This window comes from Haliaeetus leucocephalus, unplaced genomic scaffold (assembly GCF_000737465.1).
Source record: "Haliaeetus leucocephalus isolate CR32 unplaced genomic scaffold, Haliaeetus_leucocephalus-4.0 Scaffold262, whole genome shotgun sequence".
NCBI lineage: Eukaryota > Metazoa > Chordata > Aves > Accipitriformes > Accipitridae > Haliaeetus > Haliaeetus leucocephalus.
In genome coordinates, this window is record NW_010972698.1 from 4,372,016 (window position 1) to 4,386,077 (window position 14,062).

A 14,062-nucleotide genomic window follows, 5' to 3' on the forward strand; every position below is an offset into this window, starting at 1 on the left:
AGGGTAGTTTGTTAAAAGAGTCAAGTAAACCAATTTTGTCTCTAGTATGCATGGAACCTTCCCTACCCCATTTATCGATTTTCTTATAAAGACGAAGGAGGCAGCAAATTGGTTGAGTATTTAATATCTACTAGATCAAAAAAATCCCTAAATTTGAATTGCATATTTGTACCAGAGGATTTGCATTTTTTTGTTTTCTTCCAGGTTCATTTTTCATTAAGTGTTGGGGTATTTATTATATTCTAAGACTTTCATTTTAAAACTAAGACTGTGGTGGTAGATCCAAAAGCAGGGAAGCGTATTTATCAAAGCAGTGCTCAGGGAACAGCACATCTCAGACAGATCTCTTCCAATGTACCTAAACACCCTGGCTGTTTTAATGACATTTTCATTGGCTCACTGAAATACTGATTGCAGGACTGTATAGGTCAACCCTTACATTCATCTTTGCTCATTCTGAGTTAAAGCAATAACAGCAATAACTACACCACCATCCGTCTTTGTCCATCTGAAGGTCCACAGTAATTAATGCACTACCAGATCCACTACCAGCTGCTATAAGAATGTGCTTTAATGTCTGACTGGTTTTCAAGATCCTACTAGTAAAAGAAAACAACATCATGGAAGTATGATCTCAGAAAATGCAGTGCTAAAACAGTACAATGTTACAAATCCAATGTTCTTGCATTATTTCTACTTCCTTTGATCCTCCAACAGAGACCTGTGTTGTGAATCCAGATAGAGGTACCATTCAAGGCCCCATTCCCTTCAAGTAGAAAAAGTATTTGTGCTGAGCTAACCATTCACTTGAAGAATTTTTATTCTTTCTGTACTTCTTTTCTCCTAAGATTCAATGGCTACACAAGACTTACTAGAAACAAGACAATTTGAGCTTGACTAAAACATACTAGATGTCCCAGAGACCCATGTTTTACAATGAAGAAAGGCTATACCATCACTATTCAGAAGAAAAAAAACTTCTGAGCAAGATCACTGAAAGGTAATTTTAAAAGACTCACATTAATGATAGCTTGAAAAACAGACATCCAGGGATGTCTCCTCAAGTTAACCATCAGGAATATAGTTCTTACCGGAGGCACTTAAAAACAAGACCTGTACTCTCCTCACTGTGAGTTTAGCCCTTTTTAGGGAATTTTCAGGCTTCCTAGATACCGGGACGGGGAAGAAAAGATGTTTGGATCTGGCAGTTAGGTAGAGTTTCTCACAGCTGGGTCTCTCTCACCAAAGCTTAGATCTAAGTTTAAATTAAAGTTGGACTTCAGCTAACATCCTTATTAAGAGGGAAATGCGACACAAAAATGTTAGGATGTGCCTAGTACAGTCAGTGATACAGCCTGTAACAGCAAGGCCATGATTTGAAAATTCAGGGATAATATCTAGTATCACATTTCTTAAGTCTCTCTGAGAATAGTAAGTGACAACCAGTCTGATTTGCACATGGTTAAGGGTCAGGAGGAGCTATTTCTTTTCTGGTTGCCTTCACACACACAGGCACTGGTCCTGCTGATCTCTGCATCATGACAGAAGCAATTGAAAAACAAACAAATCACCAGTCAGTCATTCCAACAGGGACTACTCAGGCACAGAGAGAAAATCTCCTAGCATTTAAGTTGAATCACACAGGTCAATGGTGTTCCTTGGTTTTAGGGTGGGTTTTTTTTAGTCTTCAAAAATTTTAGTTATTAGAAATGAATATATGGAAATATAATACAGAACACAGAAGAAATGCAGAAGCCAAAATAACATTAAGTTATCTCAGCATATCACACCTAAGTTCAGGAACTATCTGGTCTCTATCAGCTTCAGCACTTCCTGTAATTGGCTGGGTTTGCTCTCAGGGAAAATTTCTTCCTTGCCCTTAAGAATTACAAAGCAGCAAGTTGCCCTAAAGTTTGCTACTGCAAATGACTAAGCCCTTTTCATTTATTTGCTAATAATTTTCTATCAGAACTCTGAATATTACTGTCAAATTATATTGTCTTACTGAAAAGCCCCATTACAAATGACATAAATCTGAGGCACAGGAACAACTGCTCCCAGGAAAGTATTAAGAAATCCCCTTCCAATAATTTTGTATTTGCAATTCCCTGTTTCTGAGAGCACTGAACACTTTCTCCTTTATTTCTTCCAAACCACACAGTATGCGAATTAGTGTATCTACTCCTCCTATGCATTTTATTTTTTATTAGACACCTAGCATGCAAAACAAAAGTTGCATTCAGGATACCCATCAGACTTGTCTGCATTGCTAAACCTCACCGATTTTGTTGCCTCAGGGAATAAAACCCGTGGAGCACGTCCTTCTTCATGCATGTGAGTCCTATTTTGTAGATGCAATGAGGAAAGGCAAGCCTCTCTCTGTACATTGCCAATTGAGCACATAAACCAGTGGACCAGTTACTATCTCATAGGGTATACAAGGAACAACATCATCAAGAATCATGAAGTGAATGTCCTTATGACAATTTGCAATGAGAGCTGTTTGAGTCCTGCAGCTGAGTCCTCCTGGCTGTGCCTTCCCTTAAGCATTTGCCAGAAAAGAAGAAATTATCCTCCAGGATCACTTACCAAATACCAGCTTAACTCCCTATGGTTCTGTCAGCTTGTACTTTGGGCATGATGGATTTCCTCAGGAAACCTTCCGTTTGTCTGTCCACTCACAGGACACATACAACATCGTCTACTAACATGTTATATTTACAGCTGTCTCAATGTGGGTTTCAACAGGAATGGTACCTGGGTAAGCACATTCTTCTCCGTTGTTATTTGGAGAACAGAAGGGAAATGAAAACTGCCTTACATGTTGGAGTGGAGATGGCTGAGGAGGGCTGAACAACATCTTGGCAATATGTCTCCTGCATGCAAAGTTGACTGCATGAGGAGGCAGTCACCCCAATTTGCATCCTTTCTTTCCACCAGGCAAGGTTTGAAGCCCACCAGGGAAGGCACTTCTTCCATGAGCAACCAGTGACAGTGAGCTGAAATATTACTGAGGCACTGCAGCACATGAAGCTTTCGCTATGATGATCTGTAGGGACTAGAAGGAATGTCAGTCATTTTAAAGGTATCTAAAGCTGGGATTTTACTATTAGGAAAACTGAAGGATACACAATATTCTCATTCTTGTGCATGCTGCTGCAACAGGGAAGTTGCTGGATGCTCTCCAACCACAGAGCAACATGGGCATTTCTGCTTGAAGCCCTGACTGTTCCTGCAGTTTCTCATCAACAGTAAACACTGGCTTTCAGAAAGACAGAGGATGGATTTTTTCTCTTTTAAAGCTTTAGAGAAGGAGGGTAAGTGAGCAGAAATATACATAACACCAGGGAAAAGAAACAAATCTTTGTTTTTCTGCAAGTGTGTCAAAAGAACAGATAGAACTGATTTCTCTCAATAAAGACAATGTCATCAAAATGATTTGCAGGAGCACCATCAGTTTTTACACAATTTTAGATAGAAAAGTAGAAGCATTCTGATTGTACTTTCCCCTGCATTTTGATAATGCCAAAACATTATACCTCAGTAAGTTAAATTTTATTTTATCATGAATCATACTGACTTTATACTGTATCTGCTCTAACACTGTATTCAAGTATTGAATACCATATATCACAGGGACTTTGTTTATACAGAATCAGTCAGTTTTAATGTGGGAAATGTCACACACTTTTAATGCGTGACATTTAATGTTAGTGTCATACAGAGCCTGGGAAGACTATGCCATGCTGAATCCATGCACTTGCTCTAAGTGTGAAATTTAGCTGACTTCTACAGACATGTCTGGGACAGTACAGCCCTGAAAGCTGATCACGTACCAGTGTGCAAGTCTGAGAGGTAACTACGAGATGTGTAATCCATCAGCTACTTAGATGTGCTCCTCTTGGACATCTGATGATTAAAGACACTGGCCCACTAGAAAGTATCATCTTTGGATCTTTTCAGAGTAATTCTATGGGGAAAAAAAGCACTTCCCAGTGAAGCATATGGAAGGAGGCATTCTATGACTGAACTGGAATTACAACACTGCGTTCAAAGGGATTTGAGATACAAAATCACCTTTGTCATGAACAGTTGAGCACTGAATAAAGCCAAAGAAAAAGCCACCTGAAAATGAAACATTCTGTAATGAGAAGATATTGCCACCAACAAAATGAATGACTGTATTAAAACATATATTGTAAGAACCATGAGAGCTGGCTGCAGAGAAAGCAACCTTATCCCTACACATTTTCACATCATGATTTAGTCCAACTTTCCTGTGTTGACTCTGTTTGGACCTGAAAAAAACTCTTCTTCCTTTCACTTGGAAGGCAGACTTCCAGTGCTCAGAAAAGTAGCACAACTTTCCCTGGGATGATGGGTGCATACTGCAGTCCAGGTTGGAGGCATTTGAAACAAGTTCCTCAGCTCTGCCTAACATCCACTGAAGCGAGAGCACAAAGGTTATGCCACAAATGAAGTTTTACTGACAGCCCCTCCAGGCTGTCTAAATCTGATTTTGATTTGCTGGTCATGCACTCCACAGACATTCAGAAAGCGAAAGGCTTAAGATCTACTATCACTCTATTTTATTACTGCTCCAAAAGTTATATCTCCATATTTCACCAATGGCTCGGCAACGGCTTGATTCTTCTGTGCGTGTCCATAGCAATGCTGCTCTCCATTAAGAATTGCAGATAGGCACAAAGTAAGGGAAAAAGGATATGCAGATTTCCTAACTTGATTTGTAGGCAGTTCTCTGGCATCAAATGCTGGTATTAAAGATCTGCAGGCTTATTGCCTCATAGGCATTCAAGACCCTCACTCCCTTGTTATTCTGCATCCTGTACAAAAATCGAGGCTTAGCTCCGTCAGCCAGTCTGGCGACTACAAATTTCCACCTCCTGCTTTCCCTGCACCCCCTCAAGGCCCAGACTTTCTACCATCCTGATTCACATTATGGAAATTGAGTTATTTTATTTCACCAACAGTTACTTATGCACTAATGTTTTACTCCCACTGATCTTGTTCATAAAGCATTTATTCAGTACTTCAGTTTATTTTGGAACTGGGCCCAGTTAGAAGAAAGGGCTCCAGAAGCAGTCCCTTGCTGAGGGCAAAGGTGCGGCTAAACTTTGCTAAGATTTCTTCCCTAGCTTGTCTTCTCTTCTTTCACCAGGTTAAGAAGATCTAAGTAGGCCCAGTTCTTGTTCCCTCTTTAAAAAAACCAGAGGCTTTTAACACAGAAAAACAAATGTATTTGTTCAAAGAGCAAAAGCAGCACGTGATCTGGCAAATGACTGTCTTACAGACTCAGAACTTTAGGGCCACCCTATGTATTTAGATCTGTTTTACTTTTGATGTTTGGTTTTGGTGCTCTCAACTCTGAATCCTTCAGTGAAGATGCTTCGATCCAGAGTGCTGATGTGAAAATCCCAGAACGCCAAACCTCTGTAATAAAAATGCTGACAGCTTTATCCGAAAGTAGCATTGGCGGGTGCTGGAAGAGTAATGGCATATCCAGGGCCTGCACTGCAAAGAGACCTCCAGAACACATCATTTCCATATTGGGCAGTAATGTCGGGATACAAATGTCCCAGCATTTATCTGGGAACTGTAATGAAACACACATCTATCCACTAGTCAGGATCCCTTTTGGATGTCACTGGATCTTGCTCTAGTAATATCCCTGATTTGGCGCAGAAAAGGCATCTGAGAACAAAGCAGATCCATGGAATTCACATGGATTAGCTAACACAGCTCAACTCTGCACTCTTAAAAGCCCCTGCAGAATTAGGACCCCTTAATATGTTACAGCCGTGCTTAATACTAGAGAAAAATACCACACTTTGGTTTGCATCTGAGTGTCAGCTCAATGTCAAAATGTATTGTGAGAAGAGAACTAAGTTTTAATGCAACAATAATTTCCTCCTATTATACACCCACACCTGCCTATGGAACAATGTCTAACTGGTGAATAAAGGAGAGGCAATATTTAAATTACGGTATCAGACTGCTTCAGCCTAGAGAAGCAATCTCTTTCATTAAGGCTGCTCTAATATTCCTTAATTTTATTCAGTATTACAGGTTCATAGACATTATGATTATTGAAATGACAATTCTGTATAAGAAAGAATTCACTGACACATTTAATTTTTACCCATCTCCAAATCACTGTCATATCAGCCTATCCTTCACCTGCTCATACACACCCTTTTCAAGCCGCATCTGAAAAATTCCTTCCAATTGCTTCAAAGATACTCATGCCTTGATCCTACAAGCACCCATGAGCAACCAGAAAATGTAGCTTCTTGAAAAACAGGGTTGTTTTTTTTTAGAACAGTGAACAACGTTTTCAACAAATAGGAAATTCAGTGAAATGTGCAGTTGTCATTTTCCCCATACAGTTTTCTTATTTGCCACTTTGTTTTGACTGGGAAAAAAATTAACAAGTTGGGGGAGAGTGAATTAGCATAGCTCTCACTATTGCCTGTGACAACCTTTATGTATGAATTGCTAAAACCCCTTGGCGTTCAATTCCCTTCTATCAGAGGAGATCTTCCCAGCTCGAGAGTGTGTCCTTCCTTTCAAGCCATAAACTTCTTCTGGGACAGGGACCTCTTGTCCCGACTTAGCCTTATTACCACATCCAAGCATCCCGCTCCCTTGCACCCTTTTGCATAGACAAGTACAAATCGCAGACAGAACGGTTCTAGGGCAAGAGACTTGAAGTGGTCGAATGCAGCACACTCTGGCCACTGGGACACGCAAATGGGGGTTTTCACCCTTTGGGCAGCACAGGGAATTGCACCAGGACTTCCCATGACCTTGGTGAGTGGCTAGAAAGACATCAATTTAGATTCGAATTGCTTCCAATTTTCTCTTAGAGAACCTAAATGAAAATTTCTTTGTTGAGAAAAACTCCAAAAGTTTTACATTTGTCTTGAATCAAAAGCATTTTCTTCCCCAATTTTTTTCAGTCAGTTACCAATCCAAAAGACTCAGTTATGCATGCAACCCTAAACCCGGTGTTGCACACTGATGGACACAGTCACCTTTTCATTTCCACTGCATTGAGTTCTCTCTAGCAGTCTCTATGCATTCAGTCTACAAAAAAAGGCATTTGTAACAGAAATTGTTAATGTTTCTAGAAAACAAAATCATATTCTAGAATTACTGCTCTCATTTGTGACCTCTTAATTCTCACAAAGCAGGTGATCCTGGTTAATGACTAAAATGCAAACATCTGCTTATCCCCCTCCAAAAAATTGGATTAAAAAAGCTGAAACTACACAGTTAATGGTGTGGATAGTCTACCACAAAAGCCTGATCATATTTCAGAACATTACGTCTAGCCCAATTTTAATGAAATTCGAATAAATTACTATTGCTATTTCCTCAGCTGTTTTAAGCCACCTATGATTTCATAAACAATAACAGCAAGAATACACTACCAAATTTTTGGAAGCAAAAACTAATTCAGTAAAGGAAGAAATATAGTCTTTTATGTGTAACCACTATATATAACATTCTGTACTCCAACATAAATCTGAAAAAGGCAAAAATATCTGTAAGTATATAAGAAAGTTCTAGCCAAAGCAGGAAAACTGCATAACTGACAAGAAGATCTTATTGCTGTGCAATGCCTTCCAAGAAGCATGCCATATAGTTCTTACCTGAAAAGGAGGAGAATGCATGAATTATTTAAGAACTTGCCCATTTGTTACCAAAACTACTTCATTGTATAAATGAGCAAAGAGTTTTGAAATTTCCTGGAAAAAAGTATGTCCCAGAATTTGATGCAAGATCAATTCTTCATTGTTCACAGAGGATTTGCATTAACATTTCCAGAGTATTAAACTAGTAACTTGATTATCACAACAGTGACTTCTTCTATGAAAAAAGTATAGCTCCCTTGAAACATGTAAATCACTATCTTCCCATAACATTTCAAAATCATGGAGTTCACATTACACCAAACCTGTGACAGAGCAGCTAATAAAAGAATAATTAACTCCAAAGGCTGAAACACAGACTTAATAGTGAGTTTGGCAGATGCATCTGACATTTAAACCAGACATTGGTCCCCAGTACAAACCACCATGCACCACAGCACAATCTTTGATTTTAGAAGCATTCTTCATGATCAAAATGGACTGAGGCAGCTGAGACAAGGCAGCAAGACTTAGCAGAGATGCAGAGAGAACAAATTCTGGGCTCTGAACAGTGCTGTTATTTTGCTGCAAATATTTGATATTAAATTAATCAAACTTGAGTCTAATTTCACTATGGAAAAGCAGACAAGGATGAAACAAGCTTCATTCTCTGAAACTAAATAGTTTAAAACCGAATCTTATAAAGTATCTGTAAACTCATTTTAAATTCAAAACTGGATCATTTAAGGAATACTTATTCATTCATTCTTAAAGAGTCCTCCTTTTTTATCTTCTCATTTTAGGCAGAGCTGACATCAGCATCCACATGATGGAAATCACGAGCTCCAGCACATGCTTAATTTAAGGCTCATCCCACAGTTCCAAAATACTTCTGAGACATGCATTTCAGTGTCTTACCAAACGAGGTCTGTTTAAATTTATGACAAATCACAACTGCATATTAAAATAAACTTTTCTTCAAAACCAGACAGAACTGTAACTCCCCATGGCCTAACCCTATCAGAATAATTCAAACTATGTCTAACTCTTGAATAACTCAGAGGATTTGAAAAAGAGCATTACTTAACCAAAATACTTCATGATTTAAGAAGTATCCAGTTGTGAAGGTTTGTGGCAAATTGAGAATTTGCAAATGCTGGACTTAAAAAAAAAAAGTAATTAAGTAAAAGCACATGTTTAATTATAGCTATTGGAAGAGGTAACTATAATTACTAGGGAAACTAATTTTAAGACAAAGCATTATCTGACATACATGATTATGAGAATAAAAATAATTAGTATATATTAACTGGAAGAATATCTCAATCCTGAGAGCTAAATTTAAACATTTTTTTTAACCAAGACAATCTATACATTCTTAGTTAGACTTTAACACAATACCCACCTTAGAACACATGTGTAGAAACCACTGTCTTGCAACTCAACCGAGTGAAACCATATTGAATCTTCATCCTTGCTCATCCTAACTTCAGAAAATATAATGGGTTCTTCTAAATCTCCTTTGTTTCTGTACCACATAAGCCTAAGACCTGTGCTTTGGGCCATGCTATAATTAGTTCTGATATAGCTGTAGAAAAGGGCACATTTCACTCGGACTGGTTCACCTGCCAAAGCCATGTATGTCTTGAGATCCACTGACCAGTCAATGCAACCATCAACTGAAAGCAAAACAATAATAAAGAAATATTAGATACAGATATATTTTTTCAAGATAGTGAAAGGCAACTTGTGAAATGCAATGCAATTAATTAAAAGGAAAGAACCTTTGTTTTATAGCAACACGAAAAGCCCGAAGCAGCTATTGGCAATTAAAAAGTGTTTATACACCTTTTTTAGTTACATGGAAATGCGAATGTGCAGGCAATAAATAGAGCATATTGGGCCTGCCCAATTCCGTTTCTTCCCCAAACACTAATTCTTTAATAAATAAACCAAGTGTTTTCACCGTAACTACTTGCCCCTGTAAACCAGTTTTGAATTCTTTAATTCCTTGTTGGAGGAAAATGTACATTGGCATCTGATCCCAATCTTATCCCTTAGAACTTTTCCATCCACCTCTGCTAATTATGTTACGTAAAAAAAATAACTAACAGATGTGACATTTATAATTTCTTTTCAAGGCAGTTCCACATAGCTTTTTTTTTCCACAGCCTACTCAAACTGCAGAGATATGTATTATGTACAATAGGATACAATTACAACATGCTACCTATGCAATCAAGCTTAATACAAGAATTGTACAAAACCAAAAAAAGATCTTTTGATGTTCTGTTCAGCAAAAACTTTTGAAACAGTTTTCTTGATACTTCACTTTAAAGATGAACATATGTCAGCCAGTTTAATAGAAGATTACTTCTCCCTACAGTTTTTTCTCCCATTATTTTAAATCATTTAGTTACAGTATAATCCTAGAACATGCATACATATCAACATGTAACTCCCCCCTCACATATCAGAGATCTTTTCATTCAATCTTTTTTATTGCTGGAAAAACTGTAAGCCTGAAAGTCAACCAAGAATATAACCAAAGAAAAAGACTGCAAAGGCAGATCATCAATAGGCAAATACACTACCCAAAATAAACAGACTTGATGAAATGTGCAGTTTTTAGAATTTATTGATCATATCTAACTACTTGTAAGTGAAACATCTTTACCCTTGATGTAGCTGTCTCAAATTCAACCAAGTAAGGTTCAAGTTGCCTCTTCTGCATTTACAGTATCAATTCTCAAACTCTAAGTGTTAGATATATACACTCTTCAATAGCATTTGTTCATTAAGTGATTTTTTTTATTTACTTCCTAAACAAATGTAATGAGCCCAAATTTCTACATGTGGTAGAATATCAGATCTAGTCCTTTTTTTTTTAGTGTCTTTTACTGCCTTTAAATTATGTCTACCATTTTTTCAGGCTTCTCTTGAATCCTTCAAAACTAACCATGATAAATGGAGGGTTTTAATTTCCCCATTGCAGTAAATCAGCTTTAATTGCACTGTGACCACATGAACCATGCTACTGAACCATATTTTAAACCTGTTGACACTGACCACTTTCATACGTTTCTAAGACATAAACTTCCATGTAACATCTTATTTTACTTGTAAAACTAACACAGGCTCAAGAAGGAAGGGAAACCCATTACTCAAAACTGTACTTTCAATGTATCTACTGTCATGAGAGTATTTTGACAGCCAAAGGGAGATCGTGCAACACCTTCACCCCAAGTGGTGTGGATCAGGCTACCCGTTCCTACCCACCTCACAGGCAGATGCAAACGCAGCAGCTGGTTGTGCCAACTGCGTTCTTACTTCAACACAAAAAGCCCAAACCCAAACCATTCACCTGAAGTTATGTACACACAGTTTTGGTTAACTTCAATTTTCATTTCCATTCTCATTTTGCTAAAAACATCCTGCTGATTAAAATTAAAATTCATTCCTTCTTGCTTTTAACAGCTACTGTTAATGACATAAAACGAAAGGCCAGTAGCAATCTACTGACTTTCCTTTTCTTCACTGCTCCAGCATCACTTCTTCCTCTGTGTTCTCCTTCTCATAGCTTAGTGCCACACAGAACGGGACAAGTTTGGATAATCGTTACTTGAAAATCATGTACTGAAGCTTTTGTTCTCAGTGCACCCCCTCCAGATTTCTAACATCCTTCACCATGACCAAAGCTGCCCACTGTAACTCAAACATTCTCTTGCCAGGACCCCATCAAACACTGCATTCACCTCTCTCTGTGATGGTGTTATACAGACACGGGCAACCAGCAGCAGAGCTGGAAAAAGAACCCAACTCTCCCAGTCCTACAAACCCATCCAATCCACTTTTACACTAAAGCCTGGTTCTGACATCATAAATTATTTTATATAGGTGGCTTTGAGGGCTTTTACATCAAGCAGATATCAATGTACTCCATACAGAGCTTCCTCTCAAAAGCTCTGTGCTTTTTTAAAGCCCTGCTCTTTAGGCTGGTGTGAGTTTACAATTAAAGAGCGGTGCAGAGCTTACAGCCATCTTCTCTCAGCAAGGGATGTGAAAGGCAATGCTGAGCTCTCCAGATGGCTCATCCCTGTTCTTCAGGACGTACAGGTATTCTCAAAGGCATCTTTCCTCCTGTGCTTTAGCAAAGTCAAAAAAGTCTAATTAGGGACGTAAGCTGAAATGAATGGGGGTGCCCAGAACTGGAATTTAGATCCAAACTAATTCAGCCAATATAATTAATTATGTCAATCTTCTGCCAGTCTAATCCTGTCATGTCATCTAATGCTTTCGAACCTGTGCTTGTTCAGCAAAGTTAAACCACAGTAAAGAATAACTGACATTCAGACACACATAGAAATCTTGTGGGTCAAGCCGAAAGGTGCCAGTTTTTCATTTATTTCACAGGGCAGAGTCACAATTAGGAAGAGTTACGGAGTTAGGTACTGACCCAATATGGAAATCCAGCTTTGGAAGCTGAAAGTGCCTCTGCTTCCAATAAAATTTCTCGCACATCCACACCAAACAACTTGTCAAAGCACAGCTCAAATGAACACTAAGCTTTCAGTGTCATTCGATCTGCCACAACTTCCACTTTCATTTGAAAATTTCTTCTCCTTTCTAGTGTGCACTTCTCTACTATTTCATTTTCAAAGTTACAAGTGCTGAAGTATATAAAGCACAGCGGAACAGATGAAAGACGTTTGAATGGTAATTTACAGCCAGGTCATCAGAGTGGCTAAAACCCACTTCCCGCTGCCACCAGTGGAGAGCGAGACTGTGGGGTGGGTGCACCACCGGCCACTGCCAGCGCTCCAGTGGAGGCACCGGGCACGGTGACCTGACCCCAGCCCAGCACCTGCATCTCCTAAGAAGAAAACAAAGAAAAGGAGATTTACACCAGAGACCTTTTTCCCATTAACAGTATCCGAATGGAAGAATTTCAGCAGCCAGCGGCGAGGCTGACCCCAACACGGCGAGAGCAGCGGAGGAGGAAGGTGCAGGCAGGCTGCCTGCCCAGCGCTCCTGCCTGCACCAGCTGCTCCCCTGCAGCAGCTCGCTCCCCGCTGCATGCCAGGAGGTGGTAATTACGGAGAGGAGAGCACAGAAGGAACAGAGTAACCATTCATTATAGGGTTGATGACATCTGCGGAGGGAAGAAGTCTCACAGAGCGCCTTGACTAAATCTTAATTATTGAAGAAAGACTAATCAAACAGGAGACAACTTTTTCCCCTTGCTCTTTTTTTCTTGTTAAATACACAGTCAAGAACGTTTCCTCTTATGAAGCTGTAGAGGCTAAAATCTAGGTCAGGCTCCCCACGCTCACGTGGAAGCTGGAATTTTTCCTCTTGCCACGCTGTCAGTCACTGGAGCGTGAGCATTGTTAGATTCGTTTGGAGTATTCTCCAAGCTGTCATTACAAATGACTGGAGCTGCTTAGGTGGAGTTTAGCACTCCATTATCCAGAACAAAGTTTGCTGTCATTTTTGTTGGGCTGGATCTCAATACGTAATATAATCAGGGTGGTAAGAAGAGAAAAATAATGGCATTAGAGAGAGGCGCTTTTTATATAAGTGTATATACATCTTTTCTCTGCTACCCAATAATCAGCTGATCCTTAATAAGTGCCTGACTGAAAGCCCATTCAAATTAAATCCTATCTATTGTGGGGGTATTTTAGGCATTTTCAATAAAGACAGTTATTTCAAATATTTTCTAAAATTTGGAGCATTGAGAGGATATGGAAAACATTGTCCCATTTTCAGCCCAGCTTCCTAAGGAAAAGAGGTTTGCCCATCTATCTGTCAGTCCCTCCCCCCTCTTAGCATAACTTCTGACCCAGCTGACTAAATTCAATCCTATTTTGTAGAACATGAAAGTGTTCAGGTACATGAGAGCCCTACACGGGTGCAGGAGAGAGTCCCGATGCGTCCCCCATGGGCAGGGAAACACAGCAGCAGTAAGTCACAGTGGGGCCCCACTGGGCCCATCCCAGTTATCTATCCAGGCTAACACAACCTGAGGAGATAGTGAATTGAAAATGAAGATTTCAAAATTATTAAGCAAATTATAGACTAAGTTGGCTAACAATAAATTACCCTACTCTTATGTTAGCAGTCACCCAAAGTGTGTACTGCATCTCCTTCCCCAACATTTCCCGGTAATTTCCCATTATTCTTATTTTAAATAAATCTAGTTGTCTAGGGAGTCTAGATGCATTTTAACATGAACCATAATAATTTATGAGCAATTATAGAAGAGCATGCACATAGTCTCGAAGTAATTTGTCTTTCTGCTTGCTGTCATATAAATAATTTTTTGCATTGCGAATCTGCCTGTAATAATTTTTGTAGGGATCTGTCACCTACAGCAATTTACATCATAGCATTGTTAAACACGT

At 39.1% G+C, this 14,062-nt stretch overlaps 1 protein-coding gene across 1 annotated transcript in view; it reads right to left on the reverse strand.

Moving 5' to 3' along the window:
* The window catches only part of IL1RAPL2 (interleukin 1 receptor accessory protein-like 2), a 387,096-nt gene that overhangs the window by 184,590 nt on the left and 188,444 nt on the right, over nt 1-14,062 (reverse strand). Inside the window, exon 2 of the mRNA XM_010568937.1 lies at nt 9,061-9,334. Coding sequence (XP_010567239.1) covers nt 9,061-9,334 — 274 coding nt within the window. The remainder of the gene's footprint in view (nt 1-9,060; nt 9,335-14,062) is intronic.